This window comes from Glandiceps talaboti, chromosome 14 (genome assembly GCF_964340395.1).
Source record: "Glandiceps talaboti chromosome 14, keGlaTala1.1, whole genome shotgun sequence".
Classification (NCBI taxonomy): domain Eukaryota; kingdom Metazoa; phylum Hemichordata; class Enteropneusta; family Spengelidae; genus Glandiceps; species Glandiceps talaboti.
Genome location: NC_135562.1, coordinates 1,936,739 through 1,964,674, shown reverse-complemented (window position 1 = coordinate 1,964,674; position 27,936 = coordinate 1,936,739). Strand labels below are relative to the sequence as shown.

At 35.2% G+C, this 27,936-nt stretch overlaps 1 protein-coding gene across 1 annotated transcript; it reads right to left on the bottom strand.

Annotated features, from left to right (window-relative positions):
* Positions 1 to 186: 186 nt before the first annotated feature.
* LOC144445793 (short transient receptor potential channel 5-like) lies at positions 187 to 27,723 on the bottom strand. Its single transcript, XM_078135432.1, has 10 exons — positions 27,531 to 27,723; positions 24,180 to 24,310; positions 11,440 to 11,916; positions 10,601 to 10,970; positions 9,767 to 9,909; positions 7,759 to 8,435; positions 7,075 to 7,273; positions 5,383 to 5,547; positions 4,659 to 4,685; positions 187 to 585 (listed from the first exon to the last, which is right to left on the bottom strand). The coding sequence occupies exons 1-10, from the start codon at positions 27,721 to 27,723 to the stop codon at positions 187 to 189; spliced, it is 2,781 nt and encodes a 926-aa protein (XP_077991558.1).
* Positions 27,724 to 27,936: the final 213 nt, after the last annotated feature.

The following is a 27,936-nucleotide window of genomic DNA, read 5'->3' as shown; positions in this document are numbered from 1 at the left end:
TGGGTAGTGCTACTGTTAGAAAACATCTAAGTACCATGGACAACTCAGTTTTTCAGGAGAGAATGTCATATGGGTACGTACAGAAATACTTTGTATCTCCCATGATAGTAGATATATGTATGGCTATGGGGGGGGGGGGTCTACTTGTTTTGAAGGGATATATTTAAACACACGTAAGCAAAGTCGTTACGCATCCTTTAATTGTTCATCGCCTTCACTATCATCAAACTCGAAGTCTTCCTCGCCGGCAAATGCAATATCAGCCGCTGTCTCGCCAAGTTTAGCAAACAACACATCAGGCCGAATAGGTGACCTCCGCAAATGATCACTTGCATTCTTGAGGGCGCTCTGTAGATCTTTGAGAAGGGCAGTCATAGTCGCATTTTCTTGTTCCCCTGCTTCATCGTCAACCGACTGATGTATTTTATTCACCTTTTCATCCATGTTTCCTAGTGTGGAGATGACGTCATCCTTAAACCCAAACATGTCCTGTTTAAGCTGCAGTAACAATGGTTCAGGAGGACATTTGTCTTCATTTAAGAACTTATCAAACACATAACGTTCGACCAGTGTCTGTATGAAAGCCTGTGAATTTATAATAAGAATGATCAATAGTTTAGATGTTTTCCGAAATGTAACTTCAACTTGATAGATGCTCCTACCAACTGGACTAATTGGAAGTAAACGGATCGAGTTTTCATCCCTTGTTGACCCTTTCGGGGTTTTTTGTTTGTGTGTTTCTTAGCTAGATAACTAAAAATAATTATTGATTTGTTTACAACTGAAATTCACATTATCATATGTGTACCAGTTGCCTATGAATTACTTCGTGTATAAAACAGTAACATTGCCTAGTTCTCGCTCAGATCACTTTTCAGTGGTCTGAGGTTCACACTAGTGTAGCGCCGCATCTATCAGCCAACACACGCTATGATCACCGTGATGAGTATAAAGCAATGATAAAATCAAATAAATTGGTTATTCCATTTAAACACCTGTTTCAGTGGACACTGGTGCAATTAATAGGTTTAAATTGATTGATACTAACTAATCTCGAAAGTAACAACCGATTGTTTGATAAAATGACATTTTAATTAAACTGACGGTTTTTTAATTCATGGGAAACATGGCGATGGAATGTCCGGCTAATTAATTAGCATTTTAATTAAACCGGCGGATTTTGATTTAAAAGAACGAAGTGCAGATCGCCCATTAGCTTATTGAATTATAAAGTCTGGATGATCAATTATTTAGTCGACCTTCCGGTTCTCCCAGAATGCAACGTATTATCTACAATCAGAACGAGGCGAAGGATGCCGCTAGCTCTGCGATTGTCGTCTGCAAGGTCATAGCATTTGTATAGGAAATAGTAGATGTCGGTAGACTACAGTGTGTATTTTTCAGATATGGGTAAAAAGGAGCACTGTTATGTTCCCGTTTGTTTTCGACAATGTTGGCGTGATGGGGGGGGGGGGGGTATTACAAGTTTTCACTAGGGCCAAAATCACGCCGAAATGGGAGGATTGTAGGTGTATGACCACACCGTCAAAATCTAAGATCATTGCAACCAAGTGTCCACCAAAACGTATGTGACGTACACTTCGCAAACAACGTGGAGTGATATTCAATCTGTTTTATATTTTAGTTTGTCACCCTTAAATAATAAGAGTAATTGCCATAAATTTCAATAATTATATAATTTGACATTTCAGGAAAAGACAAACAAGGAGTCTGACAAGTCAGCACTGAAAATTAATCATCATGAGGTGGAAAGTGAATGTACAGTAGACCAGGTAGGGAGCTATTTATTTATTTATTTATTTATTTATTTATTTATTTATTTATTTATTTATTTATTTATTTATTTATTTATTTATTTATTTGTTGTTTGTTGTTTGTTTGTTTTGTGATTTTATTTATTTATTTATTTATTGCATTGTATTGTATTGTATTGATTTCCTCTAATTAGAATTACTACTTTGCCAGATAATATGCTGCAAGGATGTAATGTAACTTAATGTCCATGTTTGTGTTACCACTGTTTTGTAAGCATATATGTGTACTTGTGTGTTGTCTTTTAATTATTTTGTGTATGAATGTTGTGATAAACCATGATGCTACAAAGTGTACCTTGGGCATCATGTCTAACTTGTACACAACTTTATGTATTTCAGTGTAAGACATCTAGTGGTGACATAAGCTGTAATGTAACAGGTAATGTTTATTTCCTTATCACATTATTCAGTGTGGTTGTTCCTTATAATATGTCAGAGCATTGAACATTAACAGATGATTATTTATATTTTACGATATATAAATAGCATTTGATCCAATGTGATTGAGTGATGCTTCAGCAATCAGGATAATGATAGCATTTGATCCAATGTGATTGAGTGATGCTTCAGCAATCAGGATAATGATAGCATTTGATCTAATGTGATTGAGTGATGCTTCAGCAATCAGGATAATGATAGCATTTGATCCAATGTGATTGAGTGATGCTTCAGCAATCAGGATAATAATAGCATTTGATCCAATGTGATTGAGTGATGCTTCAGCAATCAGGATAATAATAGCATTTGATCCAATGTGATTGAGTGATGCTTCAGCAATCAGGATAATGATAGCATTTGATCTAATGTGATTGAGTGATGCTTCAGCAATCAGGATAATGATAGCATTTGATCCATTGTGATTGAGTGATGCTTCAGCAATCAGGATAATGATAGCATTTGATCTAATGTGATTGAGTGATGCTTCAGCAATCAGGATAATGATAGCATTTGATCCAATGTGATTGAGTGATGCTTCAGCAATCAGGATAATGATAGCAGAAATCTAGCAACTCTTCCAAAATATGAAAGAGGTGCTAAGTTATGGATGTGCCTGAGGACCTGAGGCAACCTTATCATAAATATACTAAGACCATTCATTTGGTACCCAGCTTGAACCAAGTAGGATAGCATTGACTTCAGAAAATATCTCAATTCCACTTTTAGGATGCACTTTCAATGATTACATAAGACTAATGATTCAATGTAACAGGGCAGACTGTGGCCCACCTTACAACATTTTGTCAAAAAGTATGAACACTTTGCTGAGACACATTTTTTTATGAGCATGGCAACATTAGAAGTAACTGGATACAAGATCCTTATCAAAGGTGGCAGTCATCAAACCCCCCCCCCCCCACCCTCACCCCCTGTGACACAATAGCAGCACCCACACAGTTAGGTACTAAGATATACACAGAGTAACTGAAGTTTTGATCAAGCTACACAATTTTACACATCTACATCTGTGTTTATCTTAGTACCTGACTGTGTATATGCTGCTATTGTGTCACAGTGGGGATGACTGGACAGCTTGGGCAAGGATTTCAAGTCTAACTAATTCCAATGTTGCCTCAGTCATTAAGATGTATGTGGCCTCAGCACAGTGACCATATTACTTGGCAAACCATAGTATCTCTGAACGAACTCTTAATAGTAGGTGGTGTCCTGTTGTTTTTAAAACATCAATCAAATTAGTCTGGCTAGTTACACAAGGGCTCCCACACACTTAGCCTTTCAACAGCTGTAATCATACACCAAGAGGCACAGTTATATCAGAAATCTTGTATAATATACTACAGCTAAAATAATGCAGGCTTGGTGTTCACCCATGTGACATGATATTTGATACACACCTCCAACAACTTCTAATGCAAAAAAAACCCAAACAATTAAATAGGTGCTGTGCTCAGTGGGTATGTAGAAGTAGTCAATTTGAAATGTGGATTATCTGTTAGAAAATAAACAATTGCAGCCATTCAAATCTCCATGTGTCATATTTAGAAGCCAGTTTTTCGTCACTGTGAATAAATAGCAATGTTTATCAGTGTTCAGTGTCATTGGGCAAAGGATCCTGCTGTGTTTATTGTGGCTCTGTTATTGTTAGTCTAGAGTTGAAATATGTCTAGCTCTGTGTCAAAAACGTAATAGCCCATGAGTGAAACACCAAGCCTACATCATTTTAGCTGTAATGTTCCATGAGTGAAACACCAAGCCTACATCATTTTAGCTGTAATGTCCCATTAGTGAAACACTAAGCCTACATCATCTTTGCTGTAATGTTCCATGATTGAATGAAACACCAAGCCTACATCATTTTAGCTGTACTTTGTATGTTGATCATATATTGTTAATAACCAGAAATGGTTCTTATCGAATTAAATATGGTATCATGACTTTGTATTTCTGGTATCACCCATCAAGTTCCAACCAAGCTTCTGAAATTAACTATACTACCTAAATGAATATTTAAATGGATACTTAACTAAATACTTAAAGTTCCATTTTTTCAAGAAAGGTTATTTCATTTGGGCTCTGCTTTCCTATTACTATGTGAAATGCTTTTAAAATTTAGACTACCCCCCCCCCCCCCATGTGTGTCCGTACAACACTTGACAAAAAGAATGTCTCCAGTGACTCGATTACCTGTGATTAAGGTCAATACATACACATTTCTCTATACTTATTTCCTTCTTTAATTTTCAGGACTTCATCCGGGCAACATATGTTCCGTCTAACCATCTGTATTTATTGATTCTCCTTATTTTCATATTTACTGAAGAGAAATGTCTCAAATTGTGAAAAATCATAATTTTGTCCATTTACCTGGTACTCGGCGTTTTTGATTTTCTTCTTCCCAGACTTCATCTAGAATAAAGAAGATAAATACATATGTGGATCTAATATGGGGATCTATACTCAATGGGATCTATAATCAGTATATCTTATTACGTCATCAAATATGTAAATCTATACTCAGTATATCTTACATCATCAAATGGATATGGGGATCTATACTCAGTATATCTTATATCATCAAATGGATATGGGGATCTATACTCAGTATATCTTACATCATCAAATATGTGGATCTATACTCAGTATATCTTACATCATCAAATATGTAGATCTATATACTCAGTATATCTTACATCATCAAATAGATATGGGGATCTATACTCAGTATATCTTACATCATCAAATATGGGGATCTATACTCAGTATATCTTACATCATCAAATGGATATGGGGATCTATACTCAGTACATCTTACATCATCAAATATGGGGATCTGTACTCAGTATATCTTACATCATCAAATATGTAGATCTATATACTCAGTATATCTTATATCATCAAATGGATATGTAGATCTATACTCAGTATATCTTACATCATCAAATATGGGGATCTATACTCAGTATATCTTACATCATCAAATATGGGGATCTGTACTCAGTATATCTTACATCATCAAATATGGGGATCTATACTCAGTATGTCTTACATCATCAAATGGATATTGGGATATATATTCAGTGTGTCTTACCTTCCTGCGACATTGATTTATTTTTCCAAGAATCTTCTTAACCATACGTCTTCCACATTTAAATGTTGGTATGAGGTTAAATGGGGGCGCTAATGCTGACGATTCATCATAGTAAGATAACCATAGCAACGACCTTGCATATTTCCATTGCATATCAGCATCATCCTATTGGTGATAAAAATAATCAATTTTATTAGAACAGATAATGACTTGAATTATGAGATGAAAGGCGCAGGTGTCCTATTATAGTATTGTTCAAAAGTTAAATTTGTTTTAATAGATTGGAATAACTGTGACCTCTGACATGGTTTCAGTATTTCTCGTCTGTAAAATGACTATCCTATTACAGCCTCTAAATAAAGGGCATGCACTTTGGATTAGGCAAAAGGAAGTTGGGAAGGACTGTAAGTAAGTAAGTTGAGTAAGTTTTATGCGAACATAAATTGAACACAATATAGATAGTACATAATAATTGCTTTGAAAGTGTATGCTGTATGATTAAATGATGTAAACAGTAGCAGCTTGCACACAGCTACGAATAGTTCACTTGGTAAACTTGGTCGATTGCTAAATATCTAACTTAATACAGTGACTAAACTTTGTAACACTCACAGAGTGGGATCAATTTCTATACACGTAGATTCGACATCATATATACATGCACCTGGTTCTTTACTAAGCATATCATAGTTTTGATATTGAAATGCCTAGTAAGGTTTATAGTGTTACCAATGGCAACGGATGACGGCTTGCAAATGTAGCACTGAGATGTGATAAATGTTCGGAATTGTTTTATGTCGATAACAGTTGTCGACAACCCAAACATATATAATGTATCCCTTGTCCCTAGCACGATACGATGATACAATATCGCTGTAATTAGTGTCTACCAGGACATGATCAATTTACGAGACTCTAAGGAGGAATGCTATACTGATGTTAACGTTGATTATAACGAAATGTAGGACAAGGCCTAATAATCTACTCATACACAGGTTGTTAAACTCAAACTAAATGTGTCTGTATACGATTTCAAAACTGAAAGTGTTAGATCACTGTTGATGGAATGGAGTGATTCACGAAATTATGACTGTGCTGTGGAATGGAGTTTCTGTGATGATGGGTGTATCTTACTTGGATTAGAATGACCTATTACTTTCATCTGGAACTCAATATAGTTTTACTAAAAGATGACGCAGTTAGTATAATATGCTCATGCACACTATTAAATGAAAGGTCCAGTCAGACTTACTCCTGCCTTTTGTACATTTGAGTGTCAAGCAAAGAGATTGGGGTACATCACCAGGAATTTTCCCATAAGCCGTAAAGCCTTTTCAGTGCAAATGGGACGACGACAAGTCAGTGCCCCTTACCGCAGTGTCACCTCTGCCTTTAAAGGAAATCCTAAGATGGCTGAATACATGTCAAGTATAGAAGAACTCTTTACAGGATTCCCTACTTTAATATGTTACCGATGTACTTTTTGTCCCTAAACATCCTGTGTAAGTTGCTAACAATAATCAATACAAGTCGACGGGAATAAGCCTGGTTGGAATGAAAAAGGAAATATGCCATATGATAGTGTCAGGTGTATGAATCGTTGAACCGTTTTAGGTCGTTTATGCTACCACCTCTTATTTTGTCTGCTCGGAAGAGGGGACACAAAGCTAAAACACAAAAATATGAACATACCTCTACATGTTGGTATGTGTTACTCATCATTGCTATCAGTATGTTTAGTAGGACGACAACGGTTAAAACATGGTACAAAGCAAACAATACATTGGCGATGATTTCTGTGAACCAACGGTCTGACAGTGCCATATCCAAAGACCGTATGTCAGACATCCCAAATAACGTCCAGAAAAGTGTTATCAGGGCTTTATGTAAACTAGAAGATGATGTAGAGAATATGTAGGTATAAGGATGGGTTGATATAGATCATATGATGTAAACTTTGTTAGATGGAGAAGGTATACGTCATACATGTAATATTATCGTCAAATGTTCATTAGCCTATACACTAAAACTTGTTCTTGGTCTTATCGTGTTTGTTGTTTCCCTACGATTGACTATTCTTGTTTTAGAGAAATAAAAACTCTCGTGACAAGACTTAGTTTTAATATTACTTGACGAGGAAGTTCATTTTGACACATTTATTTACGTATACCAATCTGTATTAATTCGAGTTGGATAATTCGCTTAGGTGTTAGTTTAATAGGTCCAATGTTTCGTTGTTGTTGTTGTTGTTGTTGTTGTTGTTGTTGTTGTTGCTGCTGGTGTTGTTGTTGTTGTTTTTGTTGTTGTTGTTGTTGTTGTTGTTTTGTTAATGTTCACATTAGAAGTATGTAACCAATGTAACAGGAGGATACCAACCTGCCATACGCTGGCTGTACGTCAGCACAGTTTTCACGATTCTCGTCTTGTTGGCAAATATACTGAACTTCATAGGCGTACAGGAAATACAATTGATGCATTCCAACTGCAAATGCAAATACTAATAGGAAAAATATTATAAAGAACTTGAGAATGTCTCCACCCATGCGACTAAAAGATATTTGCATTGGTCCTATCTGAAGATGGACGACTGACATCCGGGCAAGACGAAGGAAGCTCAAAACTTTAGCCAAAGCAAAAACACATTCAGCAATAATAATAGGATGTGTTGCAGACATACTGAAGATACTAGCACTTAGTGAACTTTGTTGTAATGTACTGCTTTCTTTCTTTCCCCGATTCACGATCCGACCCGCTCGACGGACTCTAGAAGCACCACCCTCTACAGTCGCACAAGATATGTGTTCATTCATATGTGTTAACTTTTCTTTCAAGAAGCACTCAATACTCTGTTGGAGTTCTTCTTTGACGGCCAACGAGTCAATCATGTCAGTTATCTCGACCAACTCTACGATGTATTCACTCGGTATGTTACATTCTTCAAAATCCTTACTTTGGATCGAGTATTCTGGACTATTCAAGTCGTACAAGTGTGTGGTATCCGATGTGGATATCGTTACATTCATTTGAGAAACCGTCTCTTTTTGCAGATACATCTGTAAAAAAGGGCAAAATGAAAGCATGATGTTTTGCAATGGATGTTTACATCATAAAAATATGTCTTGATGACAAACTTTTATTATGAATGTAATATATTTATTTATTTCTGTAGCGTTGCCCTTCATTACTTGACCAAAATACTTATTTAATTATTAAGGCTAAAAACGTCCATATTATTCCGAAATCCAAGCCAGTCTTCATTGTGAAGATCGCAGCCACGTCAAAGTGGTAAGACGGGAGTGCGCTCTTGATCATGTTATCCAATATATTAAGATACTTTTAGTATACATACATTCTAATAGAATATTGATGGGATAAGAAATATAGAGCATGTTTTATATTTCCATAAAGTCAGTCATTTGTAGTCGGTATTATGTCTGTCAAACACTAACACTTCAAAGGAAAAGCAATAACACGAAAGATACAGGCGATACACACAAAATAGCATGTGATGTGTTCCAACAAGCAGCCGATAATCAATCATTGGTTGTTTGTCCAACGCACAGTTCGTTTCTCTTTTTTTACAACAGTTTGAATAGAGTAGCTATAAAGTAGATTTATATAGAATCGTAAAACATGTCGGTTTATGTCCATCCTGGGTTTTGGCACTCTGACGGTGACAATATTGCCATCACATCACAAAACTTAGAACCAGCAGGCAATCGAACAATGAATTGAATTTCTAAATTAGTAGACATAGTATGTCCTTAAATATAGATTTAATATGATACTGGTATAGTGTTTATTATACATTATTATACGAATGAATTGGATTTCTAAATTAGTAAACCTTGTATGACCTCAAATAATATATTAATATGATAACAGGTATAGTGTTTATTATACCTTTAATATATAAATGTACTAAGAAATGTAATTACAGGGTAACACTTGTTATTACCCTGTAATGTTTATCCCATCATAGTGCCGAGGCCGATGAAAAATGGGAAGGGGCGACGTCCTTTGAGATGTATTAGTGTCACCATGCAGAATGTTTAAGTGGATACCTGGATACTATTTCAGTGTTATAATAAATTAGAACAACTTTACCAGATAATCAATATAAAGCGATAGTTCAAGGCATGCCGCAATTAGTCATTCTTTTCTATTAAGTTTCTGTAGAATTATAGCCAGGTATTAGCATGGTATTGAGCAGTCTAGCTTCAATATGTTTTTGTATTGATCGACAGATCAGGTAAATGTCGACACAACATATATTAAAGACCTGGACCACAAGTTGCAACGCAATATGCTTTATGATGTTGCCATCACAAGTTACATAAACAATGATATAGAGAAATAATTCAAGCTATAGGATGATACGTACCGATAGACCAGCATATGTACGCAGTGCAATCCATGTCCAAAATAACAACAATGTAAATATATCAAGCAACTTCGTCTGCATATTGTAATTGAAACATTTTATCCCCTTGAACCAAACTTCTCGGACCTCTACCCACGTCAGTGCTTAAACAGAAGATATTGTGATCAATTTAACACAAACATACGGATATATAATTATATATATAACTCGGTGAGTATCAATCTGCTAAGACAGTGCTCTATACCGCAGTGGCAGAGCGTAATAGTTTTGGTAGTACTGGAACTCTTTCTTGGTTGTAACTCGGAGTTTCACGCATAGTGCGATCATCAGACAACTCTCTGTTCTGTATCTTTATGTATTGTAACGTTTTGTCTGAATTCAATCTGAAATTGGTTCGTTGAGAACTTTATGAATACCATGTTGACTTGAACTTCATAAGCTAATTTAACTTGTCCAGCATTCCCTATGAAAAATGCACCTTTCACACTAAATTTATATATTCATGCATGAAGATCGCAGGTTTTTGTGATTTTTTTGCCCCCCCCCCCCACACACACCACCACCACCACAACAACAACAACAACACACACACACCACCACAACAACAACAACAACAACAGCAACATATCACTTATACCTACCAGATCAGTTATCACTATTACCAATGTCAACTACAATCACAGAACACTAGACATTTCGTTTGGTAGGGGAGAAGAGTAATGTAACGCCAGGAGAGGTCATCACATGTAAACAGGAAAAGTTTAGTAGAAAACCGTACTTAACTATATGTACATTCCACAATGCAATATGGTAGTTACGATAAATTGTTCTTACCTATAATCCATACAATTATGAGGATTTCAATTGGTTCCGGAATCACAGAGATGACGATAGCTGACGTCATATCCAGTTCTTCCATTGCAGACAAACTTACAGGTTCCCAGACTAACAGGTGAAGTGTCAGTAAAATTAAGAATGTTAGTAAAGAAACCACGTGACAAATGAATCGGACGTATGGCGATTTGAGGGCCTTGCCTGGATAGCAGTTGTCGTGAATTATATAACCGACAGATAGAACAGGATAAAGCAGACCGAGAAAAAATGCCTGTAGTAGTACTTGCATGTCTGTTTGCTTCTTCCATTCCTGAAATCCGTCGTACCACTTCTCGACTAGATATTGCTGGCAATGAGAATGAGCTACAAACTAAAATAAGAGAAGTTGATGGTTACTTTGCTGATACATTATTGAACAAAATTTGAGAGTGCCAAATTAGTTAGAGAAGAATATAAATATATGTATAACCCGTTTATTTTAAAGTATCGTTACATGGTAAATCTCTAGAAGATATAGAACAGTGTAAGAAATCACATAATACAACATCCCCCCCCCCAGTGTACATGCCATGATTTATTCTGAATTAAAAAGGTGATGATATTTTATTCTCGCCTCATTTTTCCAATCGACAGTTATATTCAGTGTCTTATTGCCAAATTAGGTCAAAGGTCAGCGCATATACACTCGCACGCACACGTTTACACATACATACATACATACATACATACATACATACATACATACATACATACATACATACATACATACATACATTGACAGAAAGACAGGATATTTGTAAGGCGCCAGAGCTGTAGGCGCAGAAGTATTAGAAAATCACCTTCTTTTGATCGTACTTCATCGCAGTACCAATCTTAGCTGGAGTATCTCCGTTTCCACCTGATCCGTGTGTCATAACAATTTGTTGTTCCTCACTGTTTCTAACATAATTCAGCAAGTCTGCACCGTATTCCTCGCATCTGACCGCCATAGCTTGGTAGTCAGAACGGAATTCGAAATCTCGAATACTTAGGTCCCGTAATGTACAGCTTAGCTTGAAAGCGCGATGCAGCGGGTCATCATTTGTTAGGGACAAATAGGCCTCGCTGCTTAGGGCCTGGTATATGTTGATTGTACCAATGGAATGTTCTAAGGAAAACTCCCGGGTTTGGAATTCAAAGTCATCTGGAGATGGAACTTTCGCTCCATGGCTTAAAAGAAGTTTCAAAATTTCGTAATTATTTTGGTGTGATGCCAGAATGACGGGGGTCATATCTGCGTGGAAGTCGTCGTTGACAGCATGGCAAGATAATCCTTCCTGGAAGACATAAACGTATTATATTTTTTATTGGACTATGTATATTCCAAGCACTATAGATTAATGATAGAATGTATTCCCTATGTCTTGGAATATGTATACAATGTCACTATATACTTAGATGAGAGACGTGTTTACCACAGAAACAATGTTATCAATGTGTTAAAAATATTATTTTCACTTCCATATTTGAGCCGAGTTTGTGTATTGGTGAAAGTATCATTTACATCAAATTTTCAAGACAATATAATTATCTACTGTATAATGTCATTGTTATGTAAATTCTGTAAAAGAAATCCGCGCCATTCCATACAGCATATAGTTATTACAGTACTTAATAAGTGCTACAATATTGTTTACAGTATAGCAATGCCCAATTACCATTGTTTTAAATTACTCACAGATGGTTTATGTATACTGCTAGTATGTCATTCAGACGTAGAGAAAAACAATATACACACTGCGTTGTTTGACTTAGTTTCTTTCTGGAATGGGATTTTGTAAAAAAGTAACTAAAGATACTTTGGCAAGAAAATCTTCAGGGAAATTGAAGTATATTGTCATAACGTTATCGTTTTGTATGTAAAAAAATCTTTTAGGGTCGCCGGCTTAAACTAGGCATTAAGTATGGTCGGTCGGATTATAGGAAACACACTTTTTATTTGGCCTAATTGGCAAATTTGAGAAACTTTTCAATTATCATTGTTTCTAGCGCATGTACAGATGGTTTGTCAAAGCTCAGTTAATCCCTATAAAAGCATCGTGATATAATACATAAAGTAAGTAAATGTATTAAGTAATCAGCAGAAAGGGTTACGGGTTTTTTTTCCTTTAGAAGACACTGTGTGGTTAGTTTAACACTATTTTACTGTGACGGCGTCATTTAGATAAACGAATGATATGATGGGATGATGTAACTTGATTGCGGTGGCATCATATGATGTAATGTCACAGATGACATATTTATATTTTCAGTATACTTAATATTTTAACAACACCACAATTGTGATAACAGAAATCGTTTTAGTCGATCATCTTCTAAACATTTAAGACGTAAATGCTATAAGTGTCAGAAGTATGGTCATATTGCTAGTCAGTGTCGACAAAAGCGACCATTTAATATTTCTAACTCTACTGTAAAGCATGCAGGAGGTATCAAGTTAAATACATCCAGCATGCTAAATAAACCTTCTTTAAGTAATATGGAAATTGATGACTTTAAAGTTTCAAATAATAACATGATAAATGTCGACATATACAACCACACAAGATTCCAAGCGTACTCGAGTACATGAGACGACAGTCTGCATTTCATAAATATCTAGGATTCATGGTGATCATTCATCAATGTTTTGAGAATACTTTTAGGGCATGTTAACGCCCCTGAAAAGTGTAATATGGATTGCATTAATTATTTGGCCATTGGCCATGCGTTATGTAAATTTAGACTTTAAGGACGTCACAATAAAGAACACTTGAGACTGGCAGGCACGGGACTACTTGGCAGGGCTAGGGGCACTTGGCTTCGCGGGAAGTCAATGAACGAGGTACTTGCTGGGTGCTTGCCTTGGTTTCGAGTGTAGACTTTTAAACACAAACTGTGTGTAGTCTGGGCTAATTCCCTTTTAAAGTTCAAGTGAGATCCTGGTACGTACATACAGAAGTTGAGTCGGATATGAGATGTGAGAGTGATTCGAGTGTTGTTACTTGGTCTGTCAGCTGTGTGCGAAGACAAGAAAGTAACAGTAATACCGTGCCTTACAATGAGAGTGAAAATTTTACAAATCATAATTAACGATATGGCATGAAATATGATTGCTATAAATTGCCACTGGAGCTTCGACGAACACCCACAGCTGTAATGCCTTCAGGAAGAACCTTAAAACATACTTATTCGCGAAAGTTTTCAATATATAAGCCCTACAAAATGTGTGGTTTTGATTGCGTTAAATTTTATGATAGGTGGGGTAGGTAGAATTTAAAAAAAATGTTCATGTGTGAGTATTCAGTTCTGGTAGTTATGTTTTACATGATTTCCATATGGTATCTGTATTATTGGTTTCTTCCCATTAGATGTACAGCATTACAGATTGGAAGAACAGTTTTATATATTGTCTTTTTAAGTTCATGTCAGTTTTCGCATCCACTATTTCTCCCAAAACTTCACAATTTTCGTTATTTTTTTTTCTCGAATACGTCAAAATTTAGGGTCGGCAGTGAAAAGCCACGTGGGATAGGTTAACCGGAACCACATGAAAAACAACGGAAAACGGAACTATCTGAACTAGACACTCACACATGAGAAACAAATCTACCCCACCTTTTCAAAAATTCAGAACAGATAATGTATTTAGGCCTAGTGAGGCTTTGCGTGTTGCCAGACCTATCCGTTATAAAGTTAATAGTGTATAACTGTTAAATAGAAGACTATTATAATACTGAGACATTATTAATTTACCTTACGCCATGAGAAAGTAAGAATAAAATAAGGTCTGATGGTGTGTGATTGACAGATACGGAACCTCTGAGTCATATAAATAAACTCATCGAGTGAGTAACTGTGAAATAGCCCCCCGAGACATGCACACATCACACATACATTTCACACGATTGTTCGAATTACGAACTGAAATACGCTTGTTTATATGTATGGTAATTTTCTGTAAATGTGTTGTGCCTGTCATTCAACTTATTACCCTGGTAGTTGAGCATTCGGTTTTCTAAGATAAATACGAACTAAAAACTATTTTTGCAACATGTTGATACAACAGTAATAAGCTATGGAATGGACGTTGGTTTAAATATAGTGTCAGGAGTTGAGGAATCTCTGAAAACTATAATTTGAAGTTCCACGAACTTGCAATGCTGTTTTGGAACTTCTAATGTTTATACTATGTTGATCACAGCAGGGTGATTAGAATCGCATAACAGAGGAACCGCTATCACCCACTTGTTTAATCTAACCCACATTGAAGAAGAATATATTTAGTTTGCATCTATCTTAGTAAACAGAAGGTTGGATCACCAGTGTCGTAATATGTCTTGTATATCTAGTCATTTTTTTCAAATATTTTTAATGATGTTGCTTCACAGAGCAGACATGTAAAATGTGGGAGACTATTATAATACATGAATATTAGTGATGTATTCACTTCTTAGCCATGATTCTGTGCAAGGTAAACTCAATAATCAAATGCAAAGTTTAGAATGAGTATTTTATTATTCACATTCACAAAGGTTGATGATAGTGATCAACAGCTCTGCGTGTAGAATGAAACTTTAAGGGACATTATCGACAGAAATATGACAATAAAGTCGTCGTTTGTTTTGTACCAAAGTCATCTATATCGTTACGTTCTCATGGTTTCTGGAATGTACGTTTAGCTACAGTTTGTGAAAGCTTTTAGCATACGAGAACAAAATTGGACATACAGAAAAAAATGTTCTTATGTCAGGAGTAAATATGTCATACATTTACCAGTTTGTTTCAGGAATATGTTTGTATAAGTATATATCAACTACCAAACAGACTTTCAACAGTGTTATAAAAGGTTACCTACTATAGCTTCAATTTGTAGACAAAATGAAAGCAATTTTTTTTAGTTCGCCATTAATCTAAAACAACTAAAGTTTGTTGCATCAATAATATTCATTATTGTGAAACTGGCCAGAATTGAAATAAGATGGTACATTAGCTGTAGTATTTTATAATTTTCGTAGGTACAAACTAATTTTAACTGTTTATGCGTAGTTTTACAGCCAAAATAGAATAATAATCTTGGCCTGAACGGCTTGCCATATACATATCGTTCGATATATGACGTATGGTGTATTTGTATTTCTTTTTCACCTAAACCAGCTTTTCAGTTTACTTCATCGTACATTGAAATATACATTCTTTTAGTGGTCTGAGTACACATGTATCATGAAAAGTTGAGAACAACACGTCTACGTATGTAATACAGCAGGAGGTCGACCTCAACATGTGCGCTCGTACTAGAAGTAGTACCTGACTGACCCATTGGAAATACGTGTTCACTTTTCCTCACGTTTTTGTCCTAAAGCTATTTTGCTCACGCTCACAGTATAGTGTACCATCTTATTTCAATTCTGGCCAGTTTCACAATAATGAATGTTATTGATGCAACAAACTTTAGTTGTTTTAGAATAACTACCTTTACCCGTTGCACATGGATCGTGTCCTACGTACTACATCATGTAATACATCATACATGCGGTCATAACCTTAACGTGACGGTATACACGTGTGTACGCGGCTGAAGTCGCGGTTGTTGGAAAAAACAGATAATATCACACGTAAATTAACAGTTTTGAGAACTGATATAATGTTTGAGCGATCAATTTTGAAGGTAATAAGAACGTGTATTTGACGCCTAAACACGTCGTAATGGATGTCAAAGTTGAAAAAAAGTTTAAAAAATAAAAAAACGTTAACAAAAAATATATTTTGACTTTCAATTATATATAATCCTTAAAAAAATCTGGTTTGACGAAGAATAAAACAATAATCTCAAATAAATGAAAACTTGTTTGAATTAAATAATGTTAGCATAGAATAAAAGTGTGGATTCCATCGATAAACAACATCTAAACGGTTAAAATTAGTTTGCAACTACGAAAAATATAAAATACTATAGCTAAAATAGAATAATACTTTTGGCCTGAACGGCTAGCCATAGTCTACCTTAAGAGTAAGCATGGACATATAGCATTACCAACTTAATTAATTACTACTTAATTACTAATTACACCTAGCTTTCAATATCGTATGCTGTGACCAATTCTTCGGGTCTTTATTTATGTTAAGTACAGCCCCAAGTTCATTAGGAAGATAGTAAAAGTTATAGGTTTAGCGATAATAGGAAATGATAACAGTTGATTAATCACAATCAAAGTCATTCTCGTTGCCTATTTGTAATTAGTGTCTGAATTAGCTCAAAGTAACCTCAATTACACGCCCATGTCTCGTAAAGTTGATTCCATTTCCGGAAATTCATGCCTCATTCCCTTCAAGAAGTTGGAAATTAATTAGCAGCGGAAACATAAATTGATAGTTTAAGAGATAATATGTTTAGTTGTAGTAGTTGTAGTAGTAGTAGTAGAATTAGTAGTAGTAGTAGTAGTAGTAGTAGTAGTAGTAGTAGTAGTAGTAGTAGTAGTAGTAGTGGTGGTAGTGGTGGTAGTAGTAGTAGTAGTAGAAGTAGTAGTAGTAGTAGTAGTAGTAGTGGTGGTGGTGGTGGTGGTGGTGGTAGTAGTAGTAGTAGTAGTAATAGTGGTGGTGGTAGTAGTAGTAATAGTAGTAGTAGTAGTAGTAGTAGTAGTAGTAGTGGTAGTAGTAGTAGTAGTAGTAGTAGTAGTAGTAGTAGTAGTAGTAGTAGTAGTAGTAGTAGTAGTAGCAGTAATGTCAACATATTGTTTTAATAATGACATTCCAGTAGACTTCACCGGGCGAAGGAGATGAACAAGACTTGGTTTACGATCTATAGTTGTCAAGATATTAAAAGTATTTAATAGACCTAAAAGTTCTCGTTAACTCATTATGTCACTGTAAATAGCATCACAGATAAAGGTATCATGTCATGTGTATGTGTCTCATCTCCTTGATCTCTTAGCCAATACTAATGAGGTACCAGGATGACACACCGTACATACTCACATCTCCTGCACAGTAGGAGATATCTAAAGCCTAAGGCCCGATAAAAAGTTCAATCAATTACATGTAGTAATCCAAAGCATACATAGTTGACCTTCGGTTTCTGGAAAACTAATGACCCGAAGAGCCCTATATTCCGACGCACAAATTTGAGTTGAAATGCTACCCATGTGCAAATTCAAAGTTTGAAAGCAATTCAGGTAACAGTAAATACTTCTCAACATTACCTTCTACAACGTATACTTTTAAAAGGTGTATGAGTTGAAACCTTTAATTTTGAAACATTTCGATAGCCATGCTGTCCATCACACATACACTTCAGAAGCTAGATCATTTAAATTATGAAAGCAAAATTGTTATTTTAGTGTATGGTGTTATTAGTCAGTCTGAAGCTTTGTCCCTTAGGATTTAGTTTAAATCATGAGCTTTGCAAGCAGATAATTACTATTTCTGTTCCCTTTTGTTTGATTTACACCCAAGGGCTTTACAATTCATAAGGAATTTGCCTTTCATTTTTATACTTCACGGCATTTTTGCATTCAATTGTGAAAGACGGAAATTGGCAGGTTAGTGAATTGAGATGGATCAAAGACCACTCAGCAACGTCATTTTACATCTAGAGGCACCCTGGGAGCACCGTCTCATCACAACAGATATCCAAGATAAGAAGACAAGATAAGACAAATAAGTGGGAAGAGCAATGTATATGAAGGGATAAACAAGATATAATTTTAATAATCCTTATCATATGTTTTTATCATTTGCCCCGCAATATTTTCATTAGTGCTCTTTCAGTTTTATATTAACAGGAAGGAGAAACTTCCTCTGGGAATATTCACACTGAGGTGGATAGCATTTTATACTCATGAAAATTAAATGTCCAACCATTGAAGAATGTATTTCTGCTATCTCCCATGATGCAATAGACCATAGAAAATTATATTCCCTATAACAAGATCGACTTCATATTTCTGTGAAATTACAAATAATTGTAGGTGATGTAAAATTATAAAATGATTCTCCAAATTTCATACTTTCTGACAATATCTCTATTTCCCGGAGTGGCGTTCGCCTTTAAAATATTAACACTTTTCTTGCTGGGTTATAAGGAAGACCATAGCTACTACACAAAGATATATCATTCTGTCAAGTTCATTCCTTTATCTTGAAATTAAAACGTCTTCAACTAATGAAAGATTCATTATCAAGGTCACTGTTATGAAGATTAAGTAGGTCATTATGTTGTTGAACTCTGTATATTACACTCACCTTTTCAATTACGGATATATCCCAAAAGATAACAATCTTGATGACATTAATATAGTTTGATTGATTACCCCTATGGCGTTAGAAGTCAAGTTTGATATACACTTCTGTAGTGCTTTATTAACCAATGGTGTATGTTGAATGGTTATGATATTATTTTTTAGCTATAATGGTGAACTTCGTAATTTTGTATAGCTCCATCCCTAACCCAATTTTTCCTGTAACTTATTATTTATTCATCGATTTACAGTATATCCCAAAATACCATACTTCTTCGTTCAACCAAGGAAAGTACGGAGTCATGTCAAAAAAATCGATAGACGAGAAGTGACAAAACTGTTAGGTCACGAATATTTTCGATTGAACAAAGGCAAATATTTATGAATATTACAATTATATCTTGTTATGCATGAAGATGATTAAGGAAATAATGAACATTTTGGGAAATTTTGGCACTCTGTAACGTTTTTACTGGAACGATTCGCGCACGTTCAGGCCTAGAGTATAAAACTTCGTTTTGTTGGAACACGTTGAATCTTGTTTTGAGGAGTATAAATACATCGTCCTATCATCTATAAAACAAATATAATTAACACATCTGTTCACTAGAAGGCAGAAATTATTGAGTTTAATAATGTCGTGTATTGCTAATAATTGGGTGGATAGACGAGAAGTGACAAAACTTTCAGGTCACGAATATTTTTGACTGAACAAAGGCAAATATTTATGAATATTATAATTATATCTTGTTATGCATGAAGATGATTAAGGAAATAATGAAAACTTTGGGAAATTATGGCACTCTGGAACGTTTTTACTGGAACGTTTCTCGCACGATGTGGCCTTGGATATAAAATCCCGTTTTGTTCGAACATGTTGAATCTTGTTTTGAGTCGTATAAATACACCGTCCTATCATCTACAAAACAAATTAAATTAACCCATCTATTCACTAGAAGGCAGAAATTATTGTGTTTGATAATTTCGTGCATTGCTAATAATTAGCTGTCTCCTTGATGTTTTGTAATTCTCGGTACCATTACCTCATGAATAAGGGTCAAAATAGGACAAGAAGGTCGGGGACGTACACCTTCGTTATTTTTATGATACGCCTATCCAGTAATGTTCTATTTCAGGTACTGAGAATTAAATCCAGCTAACTGACTTAAAAGGGTAGATGTGTATCAGAGAACAACATTATAATCGCTATGAGTCGTATATCATAGCATACAACTCCAATAATACTATATTCATGAGCTTGTATACCATGCCACAGATTGCTGACAGGTCGTTCAGTACTCTTAACTTGTTGATGTAATTATATATTATTCCCAACAATTTTCTTCGTTCAGCCAAGGAAAATACGACTGACCTAAGGAGCCTTTGTCACCACGAGTCGACAACCCTTAGGTCACGAGTATTTTCCGGCTGATTGAAGAAAAACATTAGAGAATAACATAATTATACCAGCGCCAGTAATATCAAAGTAAATACATGGAAAACACTGGCATTTTTTGAATGTTTTGACTCATACATACTTCGAATACATCAGAACCGGTGACGTAGACACACGTTGTCGTGACGTAGACACACGTTGTCGTGACGTAGACGGACCAAAGTATATATTCCATATTTTTTGTTGAACCTGGCTCGTGCATAGTATAATATAATGTTAATACAACAGCTTGAAAGAATAAATGTCTTAAATAAGGCACCCGTACATTACGTGTTAGCTCGCCCTGAAAATAATAGGTATGGTCATTCGAGCTGCATTATGTTGTATTAATTTCGTACATTAATGAAATCATACAAGGACTACCCAGTACAATTCAAAACACAAAACCTGACACAAAATGTCCTCTGGTCCGACAAAAATCTCATTAACACTGCTAAATTGTATTGTCTGACTCATCAACAATGTTAGTGCTACATGTTATTGTCTAATCTCAACAAAAATGTACAGTGCGATCGTGTATCGTCTGGTTCAACAAAAATGTTAAATATATTGCTACATTTTATCGTCTTGCTCGAAATATCCAAGTTTTTATGTATCCCTCTCTGGGATATGAGTATGCCGTATATTTAAATGAATAGAGACTTGATGCTGGTACTTGATTAAATTTGATTGATAAGATTCAATTTTCTCAAATCAGCTTTCGTCGCAAGTGCAGCGCTGCAGTACCGATGACAGTACCATATTGGCTTGTTTCATATCAATGACAAAGTCTACAACCCCAGAGTGAAATACATTGAATATAATATGGAAAAGGATATTGGAAGTGAATGATACCCATCGAGAACCGTTCTTACGACATTTGAACCCCTGATTCCACAGGTTAACCCCTGGATTCCACACGATTAATAAATCTAATTCTGTCACTACTTTTAATAGAGATGATGATTCACGGTGTGACGTTAATGTAATGTCTCGCTAGGTGATTTAGTAGTAATCAGATGGCTTGATTGCCAGGATATAAGTCGGAAGCCTTGTGAGTGATTGTCCCTCTGTGTGTTCTTTATTCAATAACCGGAATATTGTAACATTAGTCTGTGTAATAGAAAGGCTGAGTAGACTGTATACATATAAAAGGAGATGGATCTCAAATGTTCGTAGAGAGTAATAAGTATAGCGAGGCGATGATGATTTACAGGATTTTGTAGACAAACAGTCATTGAGGATTGGCAAGGGGGCGTACATAGTACAGGTCACAGAAAAGATAAGCGTTCATTTACAAATTACGCAGATAAAATTTCATTTTTTTACATTAACGATGAAAAAAATGTAATTTACGCATTAAGAACGAAATAAATTAGAGGTTACATTTTACCATTAGGCTTAATAAAAACAATTGTGTGGGTCAGATTACGCTCAATTTAAAATAGGTCGGGTAGGTAGATTTTTTATTTCATTTTATTATATATTTTTTTCATGTGTGACTGTTCAGGTTTTCTATTGCTTTCCATTATTGTCTTTGTGTTGTTTAGTTCTTCCTTTCAGATATAAAGTCATTACAGATTGGAAGAACAGTTTTATATCGTCTTTTTTTAAGTTGATGTCAGTTTCCACATCCACTATTTCTCCTGAAACTTCACAATTGTTGCGATTTTATTTATTTTTTCTTGAATACGTAAAAGAAGTTTAGGATCGGCAGTGAAAAACTAGGTGGGGTCGGGTAGAAAACCGGAACCAAACAATTATTTTTATAGACCTAACTGTAAAGTTGATGGAAGGGCATACCCGTGGGTCAATACACAGATGGTAGGTAGTCAGTGGCTCTCCACATTATTGACAAACTATTTTGAGCGAGTGTCTGTTGAATGTCTTATTTTACGATATAGCCAATTCTAGCAGGTAAAACATTACAACTAGACGGCAACTACAAAACAGCGAGAGCGGAGCGACGGAGTGGGTGGTGGGTCAGGGGCTGTCCGTCCTCCCGTCCTTGAAACCTTTTGAAATTTGGGGACCAAACGTAAGTATGCGCTCTGGTGTTACATTGACGTGTTAAGCAGATTTAAATTACATAAGTCTGATCACGATACATATATTGCTCAATGAAAACATAGAGAAATTTAAAAGTTAATGTATTGCAAAATAGTGATTTTAACAGAGAACGCATACATTATGTGGAGTCATGATGAGCGAATGGTTAGAGTGGCCAGCATTGAATCCTCGCCGCTGCCGTTTGTTTCTGAATGGCTAAAGTCCTTGGGCAAGATTTGAACCACGATTGTGCCCCTGTCAACCTAGCTGTATAATTGGGGACCTGGTAGGATAGAGGTTGCAATGTGAATGCTTTAATCTTATGCACTTATAGAGGCTGCGATGGATTGTATGAATCCAAGAGAGTTGAGGAAGTAAAGGGATGTTGTACGGCTATACATCCGTACCAGGGGTAATAATTGTAAAGCGCAAGTCACACCATTAATAAATTACTTTTTAGAAGCTACCGATTCATCTGAATATAAGTCTATTCTCGTTTCTATTTCCGGGACACTTAAACACTTGACGTTCGAAGTGCTCTTCCTATATTGAATTGGTAATACTAATAAAATGCCATATCCCAATGGACTTGGATGGAATATCTCACACGTGTTGGGAATGTTTAATCTCTCATGATCGACAGGCGAGTGTAAGACCAAAAATCCCTAATGACCAGTGTGAGATATTCCATCTTGAATTATAATTTATGTTGAATTATTTTCAGAATGTCCATATCAACAAAGATGGGATAACGAAGGAATACAAATAGCATCAGAGGGGTTTAACAAATTATTTTTATGTGATTGCAATTTTCCTTTTATAAATATAATACCTTCCAGTTATGGTCAAATACAACAGTAATACCAAACTCACTAAAGTGGCCATACGGATAAGGATTTCTCAGTTATTTTAGTTAATTGGGGTGGGGGGTTGAGGGGTATAGAAAGCGATTGTGTAACAACATAGATCAAGTCCTTGTACTTTTGTATGTAACGCAATACATTGCAAAAAGGTAAAACAAATGTGTAAAAATTTGTTATTGTACTTACAATAACAAATACTTTACATATGTATTAATCTTTTGCAATGTATTGAGTTGCAAACAAGCATATTAATTTATCAAGTAGGAAGCCATATAAAAATAGTTTCATAGATTAGAAATAAAAAAATAAATATCAGATCCTCATCCATATGGCCACTTTCATGTGTCTCCTTTTTCGCCACACATATTTCATTGTCAGCAGGCTTGGTAAGGGTGTGTGTGGAGGGGGGGGGGCTGCTTGTACTAAGCAGGGTTTCACTTGCTTATTGATAGCGTGTGGAATAAAATCTACCCCACTCAATGGGAGAATGGTGTCTTATATAATGAACAAGATGACTCACCGTATACAAATAAGAATAACTAGAAGACACTGTTATTGATAGTGAATAATGTATATGTCGACAGAAATTGATGTCAACTGCGAAATATGTATTGCTAGTTGCTTGATAGCTCTCTGAATAGTAATTAAATTTATAACAATAATTACGTGATACGGGACATTTTGTAATATGATGACCCTATTAATTATACTGGATGTTAGACATGTATGATCAATGTAATGGTATATTTCATAGCTGTTCAAATGACTATCTCTCTCTACTACAATGGGAATGATGATAATGTGATCACAATCCGTGTTAGATGTGTATGAATACTCATAGAAGTAGGAATAGGGGTATATTTTACAAAACACAACACGTCTAACACTACGATAACCCAAAATGATTAATTCAGTCTAACAAATGCAAAAATAGAACTATGTATAATGTTTTTTACTGAAAGTGATTTGATACGTACCAGCAGCATCTTCCTAGTGTCCATAGCCTCGCATATAATTTCGACAACTTTTATATCTTGAGTATGCACTGCACGTAATAGTATATCGCTGAAATTAGTAGAATGGTGGTTGGCCAGAATTTCCAAAATATCTAGAGCCAGGAGAGAAAAATAAAATTGTCAAAATATGATTAAATATAGCAGTACAACATAAACCTAAAACACAATTTAACGTGTATTCTTTATTAAGTGACATATTAAACGAAATCTATGAATGAAAAAGATTTAAAATTTCTATTATTAGCCCCACCCCCACCCCAAGGGGTGCTATTGAAATGACCGAATGGCTGCCATATTTGTAGTTAAAAGTAAATCATTACTGCATAATTTAAAAACTGTCAGACATAGACACCCCATTTGAGTGTCTATCCCATATTATCATATAAGAGGTATCTTTTGAGACCTTGACCTTTTGCCTTGACTTTCATGGTCAAGTATCAAAATCAAGCCAATTCCTCGTTATCATACACATTGTAGTATTCACATATTGCCAATTTCTTTTAAATCATGTTCACAATTAATATTGAAGCAAGGAACAACACACAAGCATTATATTTGTTGCTCATATCATTTTTAATGATTTGCAGCCATACTTGTAGTTAACAATCATTCTTTACTGCATAACTCAAAACCGGTGATACATTGAGACTTCATTCAAGTGTCTAACGTCATATTATCAGATGCGAGCTATCTTTTGGCGACCTTGACCTTTGACCTCGACCTTCAGGGCTAATTATCAAAGTCAAACAAATTCCTGCCTACCACAGACACGTTGTAGTATTTACATATTGCCAATTTCTTTTAAATCATGTTTACAAGTCAGTAATATTGAAGAAAAGCAGTATACACAACCATCATTTTTGATGGTTATTTAATTTTTACTGAATGGCAGCCACATTTGTTGTAAACAATGACTATATTTAATACTGTATAACTAAACAACTTCAATCATAGACTCGACATGTATTCTAGGCGATCAGAATTAAGTTATAACTTACATATTGCAGACACGCTGTAGTAATTAGATGTGGCTAAGGTCTTATCTAGATCATGACTATAGATAATGCAGAACCAGATAAACATACACATGCATTACTTTTGGTGTTCATGTAACCTTTTACGCAATAACACCCATATTTGTAGTGAATAATCACGATTTACTAATTAACTCACAAACACTAATACATGGAGACTACATTAAAGTGCCAATTTAAGGGCTATGTTCTATCTATGAAGACTTGTTAAATTAAGAATATATTTTCTGCTTCCTTTGATAACATGTAAAGCATGTGTTCTGCATGAATACCACGTCATATTACAATGTTGATTAATGGGTTGGTATTCTGTTATATAAACATAAGTAAATCAACTGAATTGAAACGCTTAACCTCGCTCTTGATTTGTTCACGTACTAGTGCACAAATCGGTTTGCCTTCATTTAATTAAAAAGGAAAATTATATTTTTCCATAATAAAAGCAGACTCCTATGATCCAATCCGCACACAGCTGTTTTACCTAATTCTTTGCAAATGTTCAAACATTACAGATGGCATTATATTGAGGAGTGTGGACATAGGACTGAATGAAATGATACCTTGTATACAACCGGTTTTAAAATCAACCTAGCCTGTAATTGTTTTCTATTAAGCATAAAACAATATGACGATGGTGAAATGAAATCGTGTGATATGAATATAACATAATTCAAAAATAACTGTTTATGATTAACTAGTCCAACGTTCTACATGTTGTCCAAAGAACAATAATTGATGACTTTTATTCTTACAATATGTTCCATATTCTTGCATCTTACGTTATTAGTTTGCTTGATTAACCTATGAAAAGTGATCTGTACTTCTCATAGCCCAAATCCTTACGATCGCGACTCATAAGTCTAACTACACACATAATTATCTAGCATGCACTGTACTGTCTCCTGTGTATATCACACATGACTGCAAATTTGGCGCCATCTCAAAAAATACCTGGCATATAAAATTGAGACTGGCCATCACATCTAACGCTTTCTATTCATAGAGATGTGCACATGTGAACTGGTTATATCCACCTACCTCTTTACACATTATTGATCTTATGGTGACCTCTATTGTGAAGAACCCCTCGAGATACTCTTAATTACATATATACGTTATATTAGATAAACTTGCTAAATACACACCTGTAGTTCATTAAAGAATATTACAAACACACAGCATTTGTATCAGTTTTATCTCATTTCTTATTTCTAACGCTAATTTATCCATGTCAACAAAATTGTACTTTAGCACAGTCTCTCACATGATCATATTCAGGTATTCAAAGAATTGGAACGTTTGAAAACCTATAGAGTTGAAAACCTATAAACATTTAATTAAGTTCATATTCAATCCCTACTGGTGTGTAATTTAGAAAGACAATTTGCATTAAATTAGCAGGTGTTACAAGTGAATGATTATGAGAGAGCTACCTTATAAATAATAAATTATAACGTAGACATATAGAGAAGGACGAAACTTCAATACTATACATTTTCATGACTGTGTCTGAAGAAAGAAATGTGGCTTCTATGTGCGAATTATGTTTTTTCGCGGAATTTCAGCATTCCACATAATTCAGTAAATCATATCATACATAATGGCTCTGCTGCCCATGAATGTAAAAGTGAACGTGGCGCAAACAATATCACCGTGCACCAATAACATGAGAGCAGCTCTGTATTGAAGTGATGGCGTTGAGTTCGAGTTTAAGTATATCAAGGGTATATACAGTATAAAACTGAAGGAACCTCATGTCAAATTGTCCTCATGCATTTTGAAATTTGAACTTATATTTAAACTTAAATTGATATTAAATCCCCGTTGTTATATGTGGTATCTTACTTTAAAATCATTTACATCATTATATAATTCATTCTAAGTCTTAATTTTACTTCATTGTCTATGTGTATTGTGAATTCATTTCTGCTGACACTCTCTTTTAGGCAACTAGCCTAATGATGGACGTTATATCATTTCTAGCATTATAAAAACGAAAAGGGGCAGCATTTTACTTTTATACATAATTTTAATCAGAATGTTGTCATTTTGATCCGACAGTCGTATCAATTTTCATATGTTTTTCATTTCAGTTTACTGCGACATGCTGTGTTAGCTAAAATTCATTCCACAGTACCCGCTGTCCTTTACGTTTACTTTACTACAACAAATGTTGAGAAAACTATACACTTTATCAAAATATGTAGAATTTATTCCAACTATAATAGTTCTTCTGTGAACACATTTATGCAATGCGATAATGTAAATTTCAACCTACCATGATTACCATTCTGCATGGATATAACCAGAGCATTTCTTCCATCCTTCCCAGTGCAATTAACATTGAAATAGTTTGCATACTCCAGTGCCATCAACAGCCCTTTCTTTTCACCCTTTTCTATCACTCTCAGAAAGACATTCTCAAGCGTTGCCACAATAGCATCTTCTTCAGATAGATTTGTTTCTTCCATACTACAGTTCCTTTTGGATCCCACAGGGTTGTTGAATAGCTATGCCACAGTAGTGGTGTCCTCGACTGATCTAATGGATGGACTGAATTAGAGTATACCCGTATTAATGTATCACTGGCTGTCAATGAGAATTGCCATTCGTGTCCTTGTGAAACAGACGCTTGATAGATTTTACAGGGACCTTTTACGTTGGTACATACCATTCTGGATAAG